This window comes from Plecotus auritus, assembly GCF_963455305.1.
Source record: "Plecotus auritus genome assembly, chromosome: X".
NCBI lineage: Eukaryota > Metazoa > Chordata > Mammalia > Chiroptera > Vespertilionidae > Plecotus > Plecotus auritus.
Window position 1 is genome coordinate 104055959 of NC_137784.1, and position 18416 is coordinate 104074374.

Below are 18416 nucleotides of genomic sequence, written 5' to 3' on the forward strand. Positions count from 1 at the left end.
GTCCAACTGAAGTGGAGAATCTCTAGTCTAAAGTCAGCAATGACCTCCTAAACTGCCTATTTTATTGCCTTTTGTCAATTTTCATTCTACATGTTGATTCTGAAGTGTTTGACAATATTAGTCACACCTTCCAGCTGGAAAATCTCCTCTTTTGGCTTATATGATACCCTAACCTTTGGATTCTTCTCTGCCATCTTGATACCACCTCTGTTCTTCTACTTACTATTTCCTTACTAATTTAAATTCCAGTGTGTCTCAGGGTACCATATTTGGCTCTCTTTATTTCAAACTGTACATATTCTCATTGGATGATCTCTTCTACTACCTGCTTCAGGAACCATCTACAGAGGAGTCCAACTACACTAACACACACACACACACACACACGCGCACACACACACACACACACACACACAGACATACACACCATTTTCTTGAACTCGAGACCTGGATTCAGAGCTCTGCACAGTAGTTCTGGCAGTGGGCTCTAAAGTCAGACTGTCTGGGTTCCAATACCATTCCTGTTACTTACAAACTTACAAACTCTGTAATACTGGGCAAGTTATTTAGTATCTCTTTGCCTCACTTTGCTCATATGTAAAATAGAGATAATAATGATCCCAACCTCATAGCATTATCAGAAAGATTAAATCTGATAATTGAGCATTATCAGAAAGATTAAATAACAGTATCCATCTAAAGTGCCTTACTCAGTGCCTATCCTTAATAAATGTTGGGTGTTTCTCTTATAACCATTACTAGAGGCCTGGTGCATGAATTAGTGCACAGGGGAGGGGGGGAAAGAACCGCAGGAGGTTGGCTGGCCTGGGGGGAGGGATCGCAGGAGTTTGGCCGCCAGCCCCAAGGAGGGAGCCAGCCCTCAGCCCCCTGGGAAAAGGGCTGCGTCCACCACCACACACCCCCGGTTCCCCAGCCCAGCCTGGGCCCACGGGCCCTAGCAGGGTTGGGAGAGGAGGCGACAGTCGCTGGGCCAGACATGGAAGGAACGGATGCTGCTGCCGCTATTAGTTCCCCACCACCACATGGTTTCCTGCCTCCCCCCTTCTCCTTCCCTCACCACCATGCCACCACTGAGGTGGGCGTGTGGCCCCCAGGGAAGGGAGAGGACGGGAGCAAGACAAACCCTTGTGTTGAGGGCTGACTTTCAATAGATCACAGCCAGGGAGCTGCTCTGCTATGTACAAAACCCCAACCCAGAAGCAGGTTGTCTATGAATGGTTTAGCACCAGGGGCCAATGGGGGCTGGCTGGCCAGGGGGAGGAGCCATGGAAAGTTGGCTGTGGGAGCTCCCTGACCACCAGGGGAAAGCTCCTGCATTGAGCATCTGCCCTCTGGTGGTCAGTGCACATCATAGTGACTGGTCGACTGATCATTCCAGTCATTCTGGTCATTCAGTCGTAATGGTCGCTTAGGCTTTTATATATATACTAAAGGCCCAGTGTATGAAATTCATGCACGGGTGGGGGGAGTCCCCTCAGCCCAGCCTGCACCCTCTCCAATCCAGGACATCCCTCTCACAATCATGGACTGCTGGCTCCTAATTGCTCACCTGGCTGCCTGACTGGTCGCCCCTAACTGCCCCCCCTGCCAGCCTGATCGCCCCTCATTGCCTCTGAATGCCAGCCTGATTGCCTCTAACTGCCTCTGCATGCTGGCGTGGTCGCCCCTAACTGCTGCCTCCCTGCCGGCCTGGTTGTTCCTAACTGCCTTCCCGCACCAGCCTGGTCACCCCTTACTGCTCCCCTGCCGGCCTGGTCGCCCCAACTGCCCTTCTCTGCTGGCCTGGTTGCCCCTAACTGCCCCCCCCACTCGCCTGGTCTCCCCCAATTGCCCCCCCACGCCGGCCTACTCACCCCTCACTGCCCCCCTACCATTCTAATTATCCCCAACTGCCCCACCCTCCACTGGCCTGGTCACCCCATGCAGCTTGCTGTTCAGTCATTTGGTCATCCCTCACTAACCCCCCTGCTGGCCTGGTCAAAGGCAGCCATCTTGTGAGGTCGTGAGGGTTAATTTGCATATTACCTCTTTATTACATAGGACTAGAGGCCTGGTGCACAAATTTGTGTACCAGTGGGGTCCCTCAGCCTGGCCTGTACCCTCTCTCAATCCAACATCCCCCAAGGGATGTAGTAGTGCGTGAAGTGACAGGTGACCTGAGAGGAGCCTGAGCTCAGGCCAGGCGCAGCACCGATCCTGCTCATCCCAACCCTACTTTGTCTGCTGCCAATGCCGCAGAGGCAGGAGAGGCTCGTGCCGCCACAGCTGCTTTTGCCAGCCATGTGCCCTGCGTCTGGTGCCCGTTGATCAGCTGAGTGGCGCTCCCACTGTGGGAGTGCACTGACCACAAGGGGGCAGCTCCTGCATTGAGCGTCTGCCCCCTGGTGGTCAGTGCACATCATAGTGACCAGTCAACCGTTCATTTGGTCATTCGGTTGCTTAGGCTTTTATATGTATAGATAGATTATTATTCCCTAAGCAGGGTATATGGTTCTAGCTTCTAGACTCCCATAGTTCTTTACAGATATTGTGATCATAACACTAATTATATTGCACCACTATTGTTGCTTTAAATCTGCCTTCCCAAATGTACACTGAATACTTTGAGGGCAAAAAGTGTTTCCTATTCATCTCTATATCTTTAGATTTTAATGCAGAACTTGGCAAAGATAAGCAGGCCATAGATAGGAAATAGATTCCATCTCTTTTGCCAACTCTAATTGATTGACGACGCTCGCATGGAATGCTGTGTTGATAAGAGTGAGGCTGAGTTTGGCTCAACAAGAAAGAGCACCATGATTTGATTAAGGATGTCTACCATGCGACAGGTAAAGAGAGCAGTGGCACAAGTGCCATAGATATTCCATCCCAGTTTTAGATGCTATATGTTTTCATGAACAAATGATATTGGCTAAAAGACATGAGTCTATTGGAGTTGGTGCTAAATAACTTCATTTTCCCTTATAGTCTAAGTTCTTTCTGGGCAGTCATTATAGCTTTTTATGCTAGAAACTTGTGACAACTGGAAGTATAACATGCTCACAGCAGAAAATGCATCACAGATGATCAAATACTATTGAAATTTTCATTTTAAAAGCCATGCTACATTATACTACACCTGCCATCTGTGATCTTTACCACATAAACACAGACCTTGAGATTAAGGGTTCTTTTTTCAAGATTTTTGTAAGAACTTTTATTTAAACTGTTTAGATATAAGCAAATAATAGTTTATACTACTACTAAGTGCTTGAAATAAGAATCAAGAAATGTACTTTTTGAATTTGGGCTTCTGTCTACTCCTTGAGCCTCTAAGTGATAATGCTGTATGAGCACCTTTGAAATGAAGTCTGGGGCAACGAGGGGGGAAATAGTAGTCACGTGTATCTATTTCAAGATGAATTTCATTCCCCTAGCAAAGTATCTAGAACATAGTTGACACTAAATGAATGTTTGATACATAAATGAGAAAATGAAAAAAGGATGGATGGATGACATTAATTGAATACTTGATGCATAAATGAGTAAATGAAAAAATGGGTCTAAGACAGGATAAGCTTTCTTTCCAAGTAATTTTGGTAAACACAGATTGGCAATTTTAAATTTCTTCCACCAGATGGCGATAATGTGAGATTTAGGCTTAGGTTGTAATAATGAAAAACAACCAACCAAACAAACAAAACCCATATTAGGAGAAAGAGAAGCACAAAAGAGCAGTTTAAGAAGGGAGAAATGAAATGTTTGTATCAGCTGTAGTATCTCAGGAGTCTATGATCTGGTGGGACTGTAATAGATCCTCACCATACATCTTTTTATGCATGGGTGACTTTTCATTCATAATTACTTTTCAGTAAAATAGCTATGTTCAAAACTAATCTTATCTGTTATAAAAATGATAGGGTAACTCTCATAGCTAAAATTATTATCCTTTGTTTATATATCTAAATATTTATATTTTTATTTGTCTTACACTAATTTCTTAGTTAATTGATGCCTTCTTTGGAAGTGAGGCTGCTTGGGAACAATTGCTAGCCTGTGTGCCTCCAGGAAATTCACCCCTGCTATTAGACACCTGCCAAAAATCATATGAAATAAGCTTGCCTAAGAATCATTCATCCTGTTAGTAAAGAATTGTAAATAATATTAGATTAGTGTCCATCTCTTAATTTGAAAGCTTTTGAAAATTAAGAAAATCAGTTTTAAAATCCAACACTATGTATATACATGGGGTGTCTCTTTCTTGGCAAATAATGATAAGAATATAAAGATACTTTCAGATGGAATCAAGCAAGAATTTTCTCTTGTTAATATTGCCCCAAAACAAGCCCTGAATTGATGACACAGTAACTCCCCCCCCCCAAAAAAAAAAGTAGAAACTAACAACCAGACTCAGGAATCTTTCATTATAAATGATATAGGATATCATCTGCCCTTTTATAAAGATAATCAGAAAGGAAAGGCTTTTAAACCTCCTTGTGAACCCTGGGTCATTGGAACATCAGAGACTGGCAAGGTTGTTGGGGAAGAAAATGAAGGGAAACTAACATTTATTGAGTTCCTAAACACTTCCACACTTATGATCACAATTAAGCCTTATTACAACCTCATAATGTAGGTATGGGAGGCAGTGTAGCACAGGAAACTATGGGAACTTCATAGCCATAGAATTATCTTCAATCCCAATTCTCACCACTTCTTAGCTGTAGACACTCTGACAAGTTCTTTCTCCCCAATCTTCAGTTACCTCATCTGTAAACTGGGGATAATAGCCCATACCTCATAAGGTGTTTATGAAGAACAAATGTAAAACGCTTAGCAGAGTCCTGGAATAGAGTAGGTACTATGCAAGATTTATTTGTTTGTTTGTTTGTTTGTTTGTTTACTATTGTGATTATGGTATTATGATGATGACAATGTCAATTTTGCAGATGAGATACAGGCCCAGAGAGCTGTAGTAACTTGCTTCAGGCTGCACAGCTAGTAAGATTGAAAGGCATCTAGCACAGTGTTTGGCACTACAGTAGTTGCCCAATCAACATGTTTGTTCTCTTCCTTCCTGACTTAAAACTCAACAGTATTTTGAGTCAGGCTCAACTCTAGCTAGACTGATTCAAGATGTTACCACTGACATATATTTGTGAAAATTAAGAACATGGTCTTTTACTCACAGGTAGTAAATATGTAGAATAAAACATCAAAGAGGATTCTGGACCTTACAAAAAAGAGAATCATCGGGCCCAAAGTTTTGCCTTATATAGGATAATTCACTTCTCTCACAAAGAGGTAATATTTCCTTCTTAGGTCTCTATAAAAAATCAGCAAATCACTAGCAGATAAGATTCTGAGTTTCTAGACTTTGACCTAGATCTTTATACTTTAGTTTATGTTACATGTCAGTGCACTAAAAAACGGTGCTAGTTAAAAATTTAAATAGGTTGAAAATGTATTTATATCAGTACATGACTGATAGATTCAGATTTTTGTCCATGGCTTTTTTCTAGTCTCACTCTACACATTTTCTGTGTAATCTCATTCATCCCTAGGCATCTCCTACTATAAGATACTAATAAACTCAAATCTACTTATATCAACAGTCCAGATCTTTGCTGAACTCTAGACACATATTTCTAACTGCCTGATGGGAAAATCCTTCTGGATGTCACCCAATCATTTTAAACTTAACATTTCCAAAAAAAACCCCTGTTCTCTACCCTTCATACTCCCTCCCCCATGTTCCTTGTATTGGTAAATGGATCGCCATCCTCCCAGTTTCCCAAACTTGAAATTTAGAGTCATCCTTCACTCTATTATCTCCTTCAACTTTGACAAGTAATCAATTACCAAGTCCTATCAATGCCACCACAATAATATCTCTTGAATATTTTTCTCCACCTCCACTGATATAGACAGAGTTGAGACGTTCTGAGCCTGGGCTGATTCAGTAGCTTCACAGATTGTCTCCCTTTATCACATTTTCCCCAATTGCAATCAATCTTCTACACCCACCACTGCTTACACATCTAAAATTCTTTTCTACACTTCTCATCCTAAAAATTAGAATTCACCAAGAAATTCCCTATCACTTAAAAGCTTTTTTTAATGCTTAAAGAAAAAAAGAACTCTTAAATTGGGCATGCAAGACTTTTCATGATCTGGCTCCAATGTACCTTACTCTAGCCATATTGAAATGTTCACCATTCCAGGCCTTTATGTTTTTGCACCTGCTAATCTACTCTCTTGGAATGTCCTTTTCCTAGTAAGCTCTTCTTCACATTTTAAAACCCAGATCAAATATCACCTATCCATAGAAACCAATTCCCATGTTCTTCCACTGGACTTTTAATTGCAATGATTTTTTGATGTCTATTTTCTCCACCATATTATGAGTTTCAAGCAGAAACTATCATAGTCATCTCCATCACCAGCATCTGACTCAAGGCCTGACACATAGCAAGTGCTAAATAAAGCTAACTGAGTAATAATAGATTATTTGAAAGGAAGTTAGGATGGCATTACAGAAGGTAAAATTCTCTCTTCCCAAAATTCATTTTGATCACAATGCACACACACAAAAAAATCTGAGGCTGGCTAACTCATACTGACTCAGTAAAAATTTGCTTATATTTTTAAAAATATCACTAGAAGTATATTCTTATTTAAACTCAAAACATTAGTTCAAGCACTCTGTACTCCAATCCCATAACCTACAACTCACAACTGTAAGTTCATATTATTTAAAGACAAACTTACAGGGAAATATTTTAATGGAAACTACACATTTCTTAAAGCATAATAGAGCCAAAAAATTCCCATAGGAAAACATTTCCCAATTGCCATGTAGGCAGAAGAATACAATTATTTTGTAACAAATTTACACTGTCTGTAGCTGAATCAATAGGGAAGATTAAAATGAATTACTTGAAGAAAAACAGATATAAAACTTTTACCAATTATGTTAAGAACTTAAAATGAGCAATATAGTTAATATTAAAAAACATTTAATGTATATTTAAATGTTACCATGAATATCTTAAATCTTTAAATCAATTTAAAGTTCCTCTAGTATGAAATCCCAATAATCATTAGAACATAGTCGTTTTCATTTGTAATTACTACATTTTACAGGGTCTGGGGTAGTACCTGAGAATTTGCATTTCTAACAATGTTGTGGGTGATACTGCTGCTGCTGGCCCAGATTACACACTTTGATAATGACAGATCTAGATAATCAAATCTTTTTTTTCATCTTAGCATTGACTTATTCTTTAAAAGAAAAAAGGTAACATACGCCAATGTCATTATATTTTTTCTATGTAGTTAAAAGCGTGTCTAAAACTGCTTGTCTAGCCATTTAAAAAAATAAGAAACTCATATTTCTAGCTACCTGTTTTCTATTTATTAGAAACTTTCTTGTCAATCCATAATTGACAAACCAAGGCTGTCTAAAGGATATGCTCCACAGTATGGCTGTGGCAGGAAGTATTCCAACAAAGTCTTACTTTCCCTTAAGACTGTGATGCATAACTTTTCAGCACTGTATGGAAAGACTTTTTGCATGTACATCTGTTTGGTGCTCTCCACAAATCTTTCTGAAGCTCTTTTGGAAGCCAAATACCTATTTGAGAATTTCTCCCCATATACCCAATGGCTTGAAAAGCACTTGGCTGTTTACTTTTTATCTTACTACAAATTATTTATCCTTCAGTCTGTAAATGGCTATTTGTAGGATTAGACAAATTTTGCATGCTCTGATAAGAGGATTGTTGCATCCAAATTTGTGCATAATCTGTAAAAAGCACATGTGACCTACAACCTCAGCTGGGCTGACATATGAAAAAGATTCACTAAGCATATGCAAGCAGTGCAGATTATTAACCAGTTAACATCAGCAAATTTGTTTTTGAAACATAAGTTTGCTCATACAAGCATCTCCCAATGAGAAATAATATTGGTTACAAAAATCCAATAAAAACATACCTTGAGTAGATTTCTCTACTTCTTTCCTCTTTCTATTCTGGCTATTGTAATTCATCCTCAGCTCTTGGTTATACTCATGCAGAGTTTCTCTGGAGTTGTATGACTGCCTTGGTTTTCTTCCATCTTCACTCTCATCAGAAGAACTGGTATAAGCTAGATCCATTTCATGCTTGACTTTAGACAGAGGCTGGTAGGGTTTGCAGTCTGTTTGCTCCATCTCTGATTAAGCAAGCTCAGTTTCATAAAAAGGGAAGAGGAACTCCTTTAATGTGAGCAGCCCTGAAAGACAGGGAAAAACACAAGCTGTCTTAGATTTGTCCTTTTGTGAGGAAATGCATCTGGCAGATTCACAATTGGTCCTGATCATACTATCAAAGGAGAGAAGTAAAAGGCAAACTAGTTGACATGAAGCTAGCCGGAGGCAATAATAACACTGAGTTACATGCATACATTGTCAAGCATTTAGGAATAAGCTGGAGGTTGCAGTAACAGAAAATACTCAAAGGTAAAAGAGAGACCGACTTCAAAAATATTTGTATTGGAATGTAAATAAAAGATAACATTGTTGTATGGTGTGTACATGTTTTTAAAGTCAGTAGTTTGATTAAAAAACATTATAAGATTTGAAAGTGGCCAGGAGTACAAATATTAACCCAGCACATCCCATATTTGAAATGAAAGCCAGGAGGAGAACTATATTCTGGGGAAAAAAAACCACACCTTCTTGCCTCTGGTTTAATATTGCACTTAAGACAGAGGCTCTGAGGAAGGGAAGGATTCTGAGAGGAGCTCATGAAATAGTGTCCTTGAGGGGCTCTGAGCTCTTTGTGCTCATATTGTGACTTTTGAGCCTCAGGCTTGCAGAGCATTTTTAATGAGTTAGGTGGTGGTAAATTCTTGTTCTTCATAGCAGCGAGAGGATGTAAACAATGCTTCTGGTGAGTACACTGGTATAGCAACAGCAGGATCTAAATTGGGTTTAGAAATAAAAATTTTAAACTTCATGATAAATCACTGAAAGAACCCTGTTCCTCACAGAATGCAGGGCTAGGAGCCACTGAGGCTCTGAGGACAAGTCAAGGCACTATAGGCCTTATTCAGACCTAAGAGGGTCAAGAAGGTCAAATGCCATCTGAGATGTCAAAGTCATCTGAAAAGTTTAAAGCTCTGGGAAAAAATGTGCTTCTTTTCATTCTTTACATTATTTGATCATGATATTCATCCACTGCTGTAATTTTTGCAAATTGGTCCTTTCATACAATGTTAATTAAAAAAGACAACCTTAGTTCGAAAACAAATAACTTCATTATTTTAGTTTGCAATGAAATGGACTCCTTTCTTCTTCTTCAGATTTTCACCAGATGGATTTTTCAAAGAAATCTACGGACATCTAGGTGGTGGCACCTCTATTATGGAGAGTACCTCACTTTTTGAAATTCCTATTGAATGTATAGTAAACACATACAGGCAAAAACACTCAATAAAGCTCATGGATTGACTGATATGCATTCAGTGATACATAATACTTTGTGGTAGGAACAAAGTTTCACAAGTCAAAGTCTTATTAACCTAATGTAGTATTAAGGTCCTTGAAGGCAGAATTTGAGTATCATACTTCTTTATGTCCCCCCGCCCCCTCCCCCCGTATCACTTAGCACTACTCTAGGCACATACATAGCAGAAACTATTTAACTCCAGAAACTACAAATTCTATAAATGGTCTACAGAGAAACCTACTTTGGTTTGAAATAATATCAACGATGAGCATACTTAGAGGAAAAACAGATAATGTACTATAAATGAATATATACTGATGATTCAACAGCAATCTAATCTCATGCTAACTCATGGCTCCATATTTGTCTAAACACTAATAACTCCCCAATTTATAGCTCCAGCATATATCTCACCTATGAGTCACAGACTTGAATATCCATCTCAATATCTCCACTTGGATATTTAAAAGGCATCTCAAACTTAGTATATTCAAAACTGAGCTCCTGATTCCCACCCACTCCCAAACTTACTCCTCACACAATCTTCTCCATCTTGGTAAATGGCAACTCCATTCTTCTGTTTGTTCAGGCCACGGAATGTCAAGTCATCCTGGATTCCTCTCTTTCACATCCCACATACAATCCATTAGTAAAGCCTATTGGAGCTACCTGTGAAATATATCCAGAATCCAATAATACCTGTCCACTGCTCTACTAAAACATTTGTTCAAGCCATAATATCTTACCTGGATTAATGTAATAGCCTCCTAATAGATCTGCTGCTTATGCCATTAGTCCCTTCTAGCACATTCCCCATACTACAGACAGAATGAAGCTTTAAAAATTGAAGTCATGTTGTCCTGTTTCCTTCTAAATAAAAGCCAAAGTGACCTATAAGGCCCTCTAGAAGGTCTACCTCAACCTAACCTAACCTGACCTAACCTTTCCCAATGCATCCCCTGGTAATTTCCCTATCTCATTCACTCTAGATGTACTAGCCTTCTTGCTGCCTCTGAAAATAGGCATGTTTCCACCTTAGGGCCTTTGAAACTTCCCATTGTAAACAAGAAAAAAATGTCACTTCTCATGCTCCTTCCTGTCTTGCATAGCACTTATCACCAGATGACACTATATATTTTGATTAATTATTTATTGTCTGCTCCATGATGATAGGTACTTTTGTTTGTTCCATCATTGCTACAGCCCCAGAATAAGCACAGTGTTTAGTATATAGTAGACATTTGACTAGTACTTATTGAATGAGTTGAATAAAAATTGCCAAGGCCTCACAATAGGGGATAGAAAGAATGTAAAAATGAATAGGCCATATTCTCTGCCCAAGAAGCTCACAACTTATGCAAGTGATAAACAATTCTACTACAAAGCAAAATGCAATGACTCTTACAAAGAAAGACAAAGTAATGATCGAGCACCAAAGATGAAGATATTGGGAAAGGGCTGTACTTGATTTGCTTATTTGTTCATCACCAATGCCATCGCCACAACCACTGAAATTCCATTCAGCAGCTAACTTATAAGACCAGTTTTAACTGTTTTACTTTTAGGTTCCCACTGCATGTTGCTCAGAAGGTACACATTTATGTGGGGGTCTGGACCAAGTGCCCCTAAAATGTGTCACTCTGGCAAGCACATTATTTTGAACTAAAATCAATTAAAGTCCAACAAGCTTAGAAACAGTTTTTTAGTTCCCCTTTTTTCTTAAGAGATTCAGATAGAAAATCCTGCTTTAGGAAGAGAGCCTTGACTTACACTCCAAGTCTGTTACACCCCACACCTTGTGTCCCATTGTTTCTGGGTTGCCTAGAAAAATGTTTTCCTGACATGTGTTCCACTTCTCCTCAAACACCTGTAAATCACCCACTCTCACTTCTGAAATCCAGTTCCTATCCCCATTTTATCCTTTGTCCAAAAATGTCTTATATATTTAATATCGCATTGCTGTCTTTGGGATTTTCATGCTTATGTGAATTCCCCATGTGCACTTATTAAAATGTTGATTGTCTCTTGTTAATCTTCTGTAAGTGGTTTCAATTATTCAACCAGATGGAAGAACTAAAGGGGTAAGGGGAACCTTTTCTTGATTATAGGCATTTACTTTGCTACAAGCAGTTCAAAGTGAGAAATGTACCAACAGCAGACTTCCAGAGATGCATTTTTGCAGCTGAGGATTGTACTTTCACCCTTTAATCAATAAAATTCATCTAAGTTCATTTCAGCTAACACATACATAGAGTTCTTTGTTCATTAAAAAATGAAAGTTTATCGCCAAAACCGGTTTGGCTCAGTGGATAGAGCGTCGGCCTGCGTACTGAAGGGTCCTGGGTTTGATTCCGGTCAAGGGCATGTACCTTGGTTACGGGCACATCCCCAGTGGGAGGTGTGCAGGAGGCAGCTGATCGATGTTTCTCTCTCATCGATGTTTCTAGCTCTCTATCCCTCTCCCTTCCTCTCTGTAAAATATTAATAAAATATATTTTTAAAAAATGAAAGTTTATCAAGTAGGAGTGGAGAGCTATTTTCCACATAAGGACATTGATAATACAAAAATGTCAGTCAAGGGTCTTATATTTTAAAATAACTTAAAATGCTTTCTGTTATAGAGATAAATAGATATCATTTTATTTTCTAAAACATATTTCCCATCTCTCACCTGCTTTTTCAATAAAGCCTTTGGTTCATTCTGACTGGGATTAATATGGCAGAGATATAGCCAAAATAACACTTGCTCTTAAGCCTCAGTTGGTTATGAATTTATACTTCTTTAAACTGTATTCAAAACTAACAAGTTAAATTTAAAAATGAAAAACATATCAATTCTAATGACTAATGTTGACTTTTGGCATCTATGATTTATCATGTTCAAATCACCCTTATTTTTTATGTATGGAAATCTAGAAATTTTCTTTTCCTTCAGTGTGTTTATTTGGGAGAGAAAGAGAGAGAGAGAGAGAGAGAGAGAGAGAGAGAGAGAGAGAGAGAGAGAGAGAGAGAGAGAGATTCCTATAGCCATTTCAAACCATTCTTGAAGATTTAAATACAGCTAAATGCAGCTATATATCAGCCAGGAAAGATCTATTCAAGATCTATTCAAGGTGTCCTTGGAAGCAATCTTCCTTTAGACCACAACATTGGTATAAATAAAAAAAAATAAGCCTTCCTTATTCCCAGACCCTCAACCACAACTTCTTGTCTTAAAATTTGTTTCAGCAGACCTAGAAGGCAGAGGCCACCTCCCAGATCTATTTGGGTACATGATATGAAGGCACACCCAACTCTGCAGTCCTGTAAAAGTATGGAACTGTAATTATTTACCAAAATATTCAGAGGCAGAGCTTAAATTCACTCACACATAGTTCACTTTCCGAAAATCAGAAAGTGGGAAAATAGTAAGAAAAATATTAATATTTTAAATCTAACAAAGTTTAAGTTCAAATCTAATTCTGAAAAGATGCTGTTTCAAATACTCTCAGGTCAAATATAGGCTCATATTGGTTAATTGTTTTTTTTTTGCATTTAGTGCCCAACCTGGCATACTGGAGGTCCACTGACAAGCAAATGTTATTTAGTTATGGTAATGATATGGTCTACTCACAGAAAAACCTGTCTTACATACAGTGTATTCACATCAAAACAATTTTTTATTTCTCTATACTTTGATAATAATAAACTTTAAAAAAATTATTTTAGTTTTTATTTTTTCAATTACAGTTTATATTCAATATTATTTTATATTAGTTTCAAGTGTACAGCATGGTGGTTAGAAAATTACATACTTTACAAAGTGTTCCTCCCAATATTTCTAGTACCCACCTGACACCATACATAGTTATTACAATATTATTGACTACATTCCTTACACTATGCTTTACACCCCCATGACTATTTTGTTACTACTAATCTCTACTTCCTCTTCCTTTCACCTTTTTCACCCAGTCCTCCAATCCCCCTACCCTCTGGCAACCATTAGTCTATTCTCTGTATCTATGAGTCTGTTTCTGTTTTATTTCTTTGTTTATAGTGGTGTTTAGATTCCATATATAAGTGAAATCATATGGTATTTGTTTTTCTCCTACTGACTTATTTCACTTAGCATAATGCCCTCTAGGTCCATCCATGCTATCACAAATGGTGTAAGATTTTATTCCTTTTTCTGGCTGAGAATATTAGCCATGGCCCTCTCTTAATGGTCTTAGGTACATAAGGTTCCATCTCTCAGGGCCTCTAATTTCTATAAAGGTAATAAGATTATAATATCCCAAAGAGATTTTCCAGCTCTACAATCCAACAATTGCACATGAAATTGAAGTAAGTATAGGTTGACAAAAAAAAAAAAAAAAACACACAGTGGGTATATTCAAGGCCAAGTTTACATTATTTATCATTTCCCCTCCCCACCTGTCCTTTCACTTCCTTTCCTCTTCCTCTTCCTATCCCTGTTACACACATTCCAATCTATTATAGGATAGCTTCACTAAAATGTTACTTTTGAGTCCATCCACAGGTCTGTGTATATATTGCATCCAAGCTTAGAACTAACCTCTGTTCCTCTTCCTCTATCTTTTTATTTTTTTTTCCATTTCTCATTCTTAATTAGATATAACTAGAGGCCCAGTGCATGAAATTCGTGCATGGGGGGGAGGGTCCCTCAGCTCAGGATGTACCCTCTTGCAATCCAGGACCCCTCAGGGGATGTCCAACTGCTGGCAGTCAGACATCCCTCTCACATTCCAGGACAATGTCTCCTAACCACTTGCCTGCCTGCCTGCCTGATCACCCCTAACCACTCGCCTGCCTGCCTCATTGCCCCTAACCACTCTGCATGTCTGCCTGATCACCCCTAACTGCTTGCCTGCCTGACTGACCACCCCTAACCACTCGCCTGCCTGCCTGATCACCCCTAACCACTCTGCCTGCCTGCCTGATCGCCCCTAACTGCTTGCCTGCCTGCCTGATCACCCCTAACCACTCGCCTGCCTGCCTGTTCACCCCTAACTTCTCACCTGTTTGCCTGATTGCCCCTAACTGCCTCTGCCCTGGCCCCTGCTGCTTTGGCTTCATCCAGAAGGACATCCGGAATGATGTCTGGAAGGTCGTTCGGCTGTCCAGTCTAATTAGCATATTATGCTTTTATTATTATAGATGCTCCTCCAAATGAAAAATGTTCCTGGTTCATCCTCAGCATAGACAGGCCTGTCCTACTGATAGCAGCTATTTTATTAGTTGGGGTCTTCACCAAAAAGGCTCACTCCACTCCAGAAAAAAATTAAAGGGTCATAGGACATTGCCCAATGAAAGCAGACATTCATAGCATAACAGACAGAGGAAAGGATGCCACCAATTACCAGGAGAATATCTACCAAAGGGGATAGAACTCTTTGCAAATATTACAATAACGTTTCCTCAACAGGACCTTTAACATGAATTCAGATTGACTGATTCAGAAAACCCTGGATTTAGGGAGACCTTAAAAGAAATGTGAGCTCTTGGCTGATTTTTCTCTCACCCTTCTTTGTTTTACTTAAGGAATCACTTAAGTAGTAATCTATTGTGGGCAAGAGAAGAAGCTATAAAAGTAACATAATCACTTAAATCTTTACAAAATCGAGGAAGAAATCTCCACCATAGCCCTACCAGTCTGTAAGTGTGACTGCTGTCATTCTGGTCCATTTCCTTCTAGTAATAATATACACATACATTTTTGTCATGTTGCTTCCTTCATTCTAGATGTTTTCTGCATGTTTCTACACCATTTCTATAACTGTGATTTTTAAAAGCAGTGCAGAGTGGATGTACTATAATTTACATGCCCATTCCCTATTATTGGATATTTTCATTCTTCTCCCCCCATTTAAAGTCTTAAAGTGAATTAATATTGAAACAGGAACTTTAGGGGGATATAGGCAGGTTAAGGGAATTTTTAGAATTGGGGTCCTTGGGAAAAAAACATAGGGCCACAAATTGGGAGAAGGTACATCTCCACAGCACAAGGAAGCCAGGTGCAGGGAGCAGCAACAGTTGCATTTACATAAGACAAGGGACCTGGAAGGAGCCAAAAAGGTCTATATTTACAAAATAAAGAAGAAGGAAGGAAGCCCAGAAAGAAAAGAACAATGAGGGAGGAGGGCATCACATGTCCCACGTGGTGTTTGACCTTTGAGTTCAGGAGTCACTAATAGTAACCAATTGGAAAGGGAATACTGACCAATCACAGGGGATATCAAGATGCAGGAACTACAGCCCTTATAAACCATGGAAACAGGAAGTTGGTGGGACCCTTCCCCTCTCCCCATGTGGGAGTCCATTCTGTGGGACTCTTCCCCTCTCCCCATGTGGGAGTCTGTACTTGTTCTTCAATAAATCTCCACCTTTGCTCTACTACCCTCTGTCCATAGATTCATTCTTCGACTCCAGCGGACAAAGAATCTGGGTTCCAGTCCAAAAATTTCATATCAATATGAATATAACATGAACACCTTCAACATTTTTATTATTTCTTTAGGACGAACTCCAAAAAGTTGAATTAATGAACCAATAGGTTTGAACATTTGGGGGCTTTGGGGTAGATTTACACTGCCATGACAATGTGTGGGAACAATCTTCTCTCACTGTACTTTTGACAACTTTGTGTATTATTTTTTAATGTCTATTTGAAATAATTAAATTAAAGGTATCTTCTTTTAGTTTGCAGTTCTTATCAGCGAGGCTGAATATTTTCCTACATGTGTTTGCTAGTGCTATTTCCTTTCCTGTGAACAATGTATTTATGGCTCTTGTGCATTTAACCACTGGGGATCTTAGTAAGTTTTTTAAAAGTAAGCTATACTGGTGCAATATAACAAACAAATCAAGTCTTTATAGTATTTGGTGAAAGTATCTATCATAGCTTGTTTTTTTCACTTTTTATTTTTGCCCGTTTTAGATGAAAGAACATTATACTAAGAGGAAAGCATGATCACTGTCCAGACATAAATCAGTTGCTTTAGAAACATATGACAAACTTGGTATAATTGAGAATTTTTCTGAAAATAATTTGTTAGTTTCTAATTACTCAACAGCTGCTTGATGGACTTCATTTAAGTTATTCACCAAATAAATTGTAGTTTGACTGAATTCTAATGTTTAAAAAAATCAATTGTTGTGTGATAAGAGCCTAGATAGTTACATTAAGACTAAGGCACTAAAGTTTGACTTTGTCATGGAAATTGCCAGTTACTTGGTCTCATGAATACAACCATGACATTTTAGTAAATCAAAAGAGAAATATAGCATCATGTTTTAGGAGAGAGGTTGAGAATTTTATGTACTGCATATGGAACTGATTATCTAGGAAATGATGGCTTTCCAAGTAGACTACTTTTGTGGTACAAGGATATTCTATTATAAGGAAGAGATAACACTCAAGAGTTGAAATTCTGCTTACCACTTTGGTTCACATGGATTTGTTTACACTAATAGTTATATTAGAATTTAAAAAATCTTACAATGGGAAAATAAAAGGTCCTTCCAGGAAAAATAATTCTTCAAAACTGGTATGACTCAGTTCTGAGAACAGCTGGAGAGGATGTCCTCCTGGTGCCTAGGCAGGCTCTTTAGGCCATTTTGAAAGAGAAACATAGAAGTCACTTAATTTCACAACTAAAGAGTGATGATTAATTAATCTCACACCTCTTTTTGTAGATGCTCTGTTGTTTTTCTGACTGCTTGTGTCCTTTTATTCTTATTATTTTTGGATAAAAACTCCAAACATTTTTTATAAATATTGATGTTGGAGCACATGAGGCAAATGGAGAGAGAGAAAAAAGAAGTGAATAGAAAAGTTGGTGGTGTCACTAGATTCCACAAAGAAACTCTAACCTGGAAGATGTTTTTAAAAGAAAAATGAACAGCCAGAACTCTAGACCAATTACTCTGGACTTTTACTCTCATTTAGTGTTCTCCAGTGCTGCTTAGTGATCTGGACTCCAAAGCACCTCCTTCAACACACACACAAGTTTGAAAAACTTCTTGGGGACTGGAACTATATATACCACAATTTTATTTTGTTTTATTGATAATGACCACTCTAAAAGGTGTAAGTTGATATCTCGTGATACACACACACACACACACACACACACACACACACACACACACACACTAGAGGCCCGGTGCACAAATTTGTGCATGGGTGGGGTACTCTGGCCTGGCCAGTGATTGGGGCCGATCGGGGCCATCTCGACCAGTCCCAATCGGGGCCATCTCAACCAGTCCCAATCGGGGCCATCTGGGCCGGCCAGCTGTGGGGAGGGACCACAGGAGGTTGGCCGGCCAGGGGGAGGGACCGTGGGAGGTTGGCCAGCCACAGGAGGTTGGCTGTGGGAACGCACTGACCACCAGGGGGCAGCTCCTGCATTGAGCGTCTGCCCCCTGGTGGTCAGTGAGCATCATAGTGACCAATCATTCGGTTGTAACGGTCGCTTAGGCATATATATATATATATACACACACTAGAGGCCCGGTGCACGAAATTCATGCACTCCAAGGGGTCCCTCAGCCCGGCCTGTGCCCCCTCGCAGTCCGGAAGCCCTCAGGGGATTTCCAACTGATGGAATAGGCCCACTCCCCATCAGTTGGACATCCTTAGCACTGTCACAGAGGCCGTACAGGCTCCTGCCACCACCACTGCGCTCGTCACCAATGAGCCGAGCTCAGGGCTTCTGGCTGAGCAGTGCTTCCCCTATGGGAGTGCACTGACCACCAGGGGGAAGCTCCTGCATTGACTGTCTGCCCCTTGGTAGTCAGTGTGCATCATAGTGACCGGTCATTCCGCCGTTCAGTCGATTTGCATATTAGCCTTTTATTATATAGGAAATATATATATATAAATTTTAAAGGTTTACTGAGCATTTCATAATTACCAAT

At 39.5% G+C, this 18416-nt stretch overlaps 1 protein-coding gene across 1 annotated transcript in view; it reads right to left on the reverse strand.

Annotated features, from left to right (window-relative positions):
• The window catches only part of TENM1 (teneurin transmembrane protein 1), a 1003294-nt gene that overhangs the window by 649742 nt on the left and 335136 nt on the right, over positions 1-18416 (reverse strand). The window contains exon 4 of the mRNA XM_080653537.1: positions 7999-8277. Coding sequence (XP_080509663.1) covers positions 7999-8215 — 217 coding nt within the window. The 5' untranslated portion in view covers positions 8216-8277. The remainder of the gene's footprint in view (positions 1-7998; positions 8278-18416) is intronic.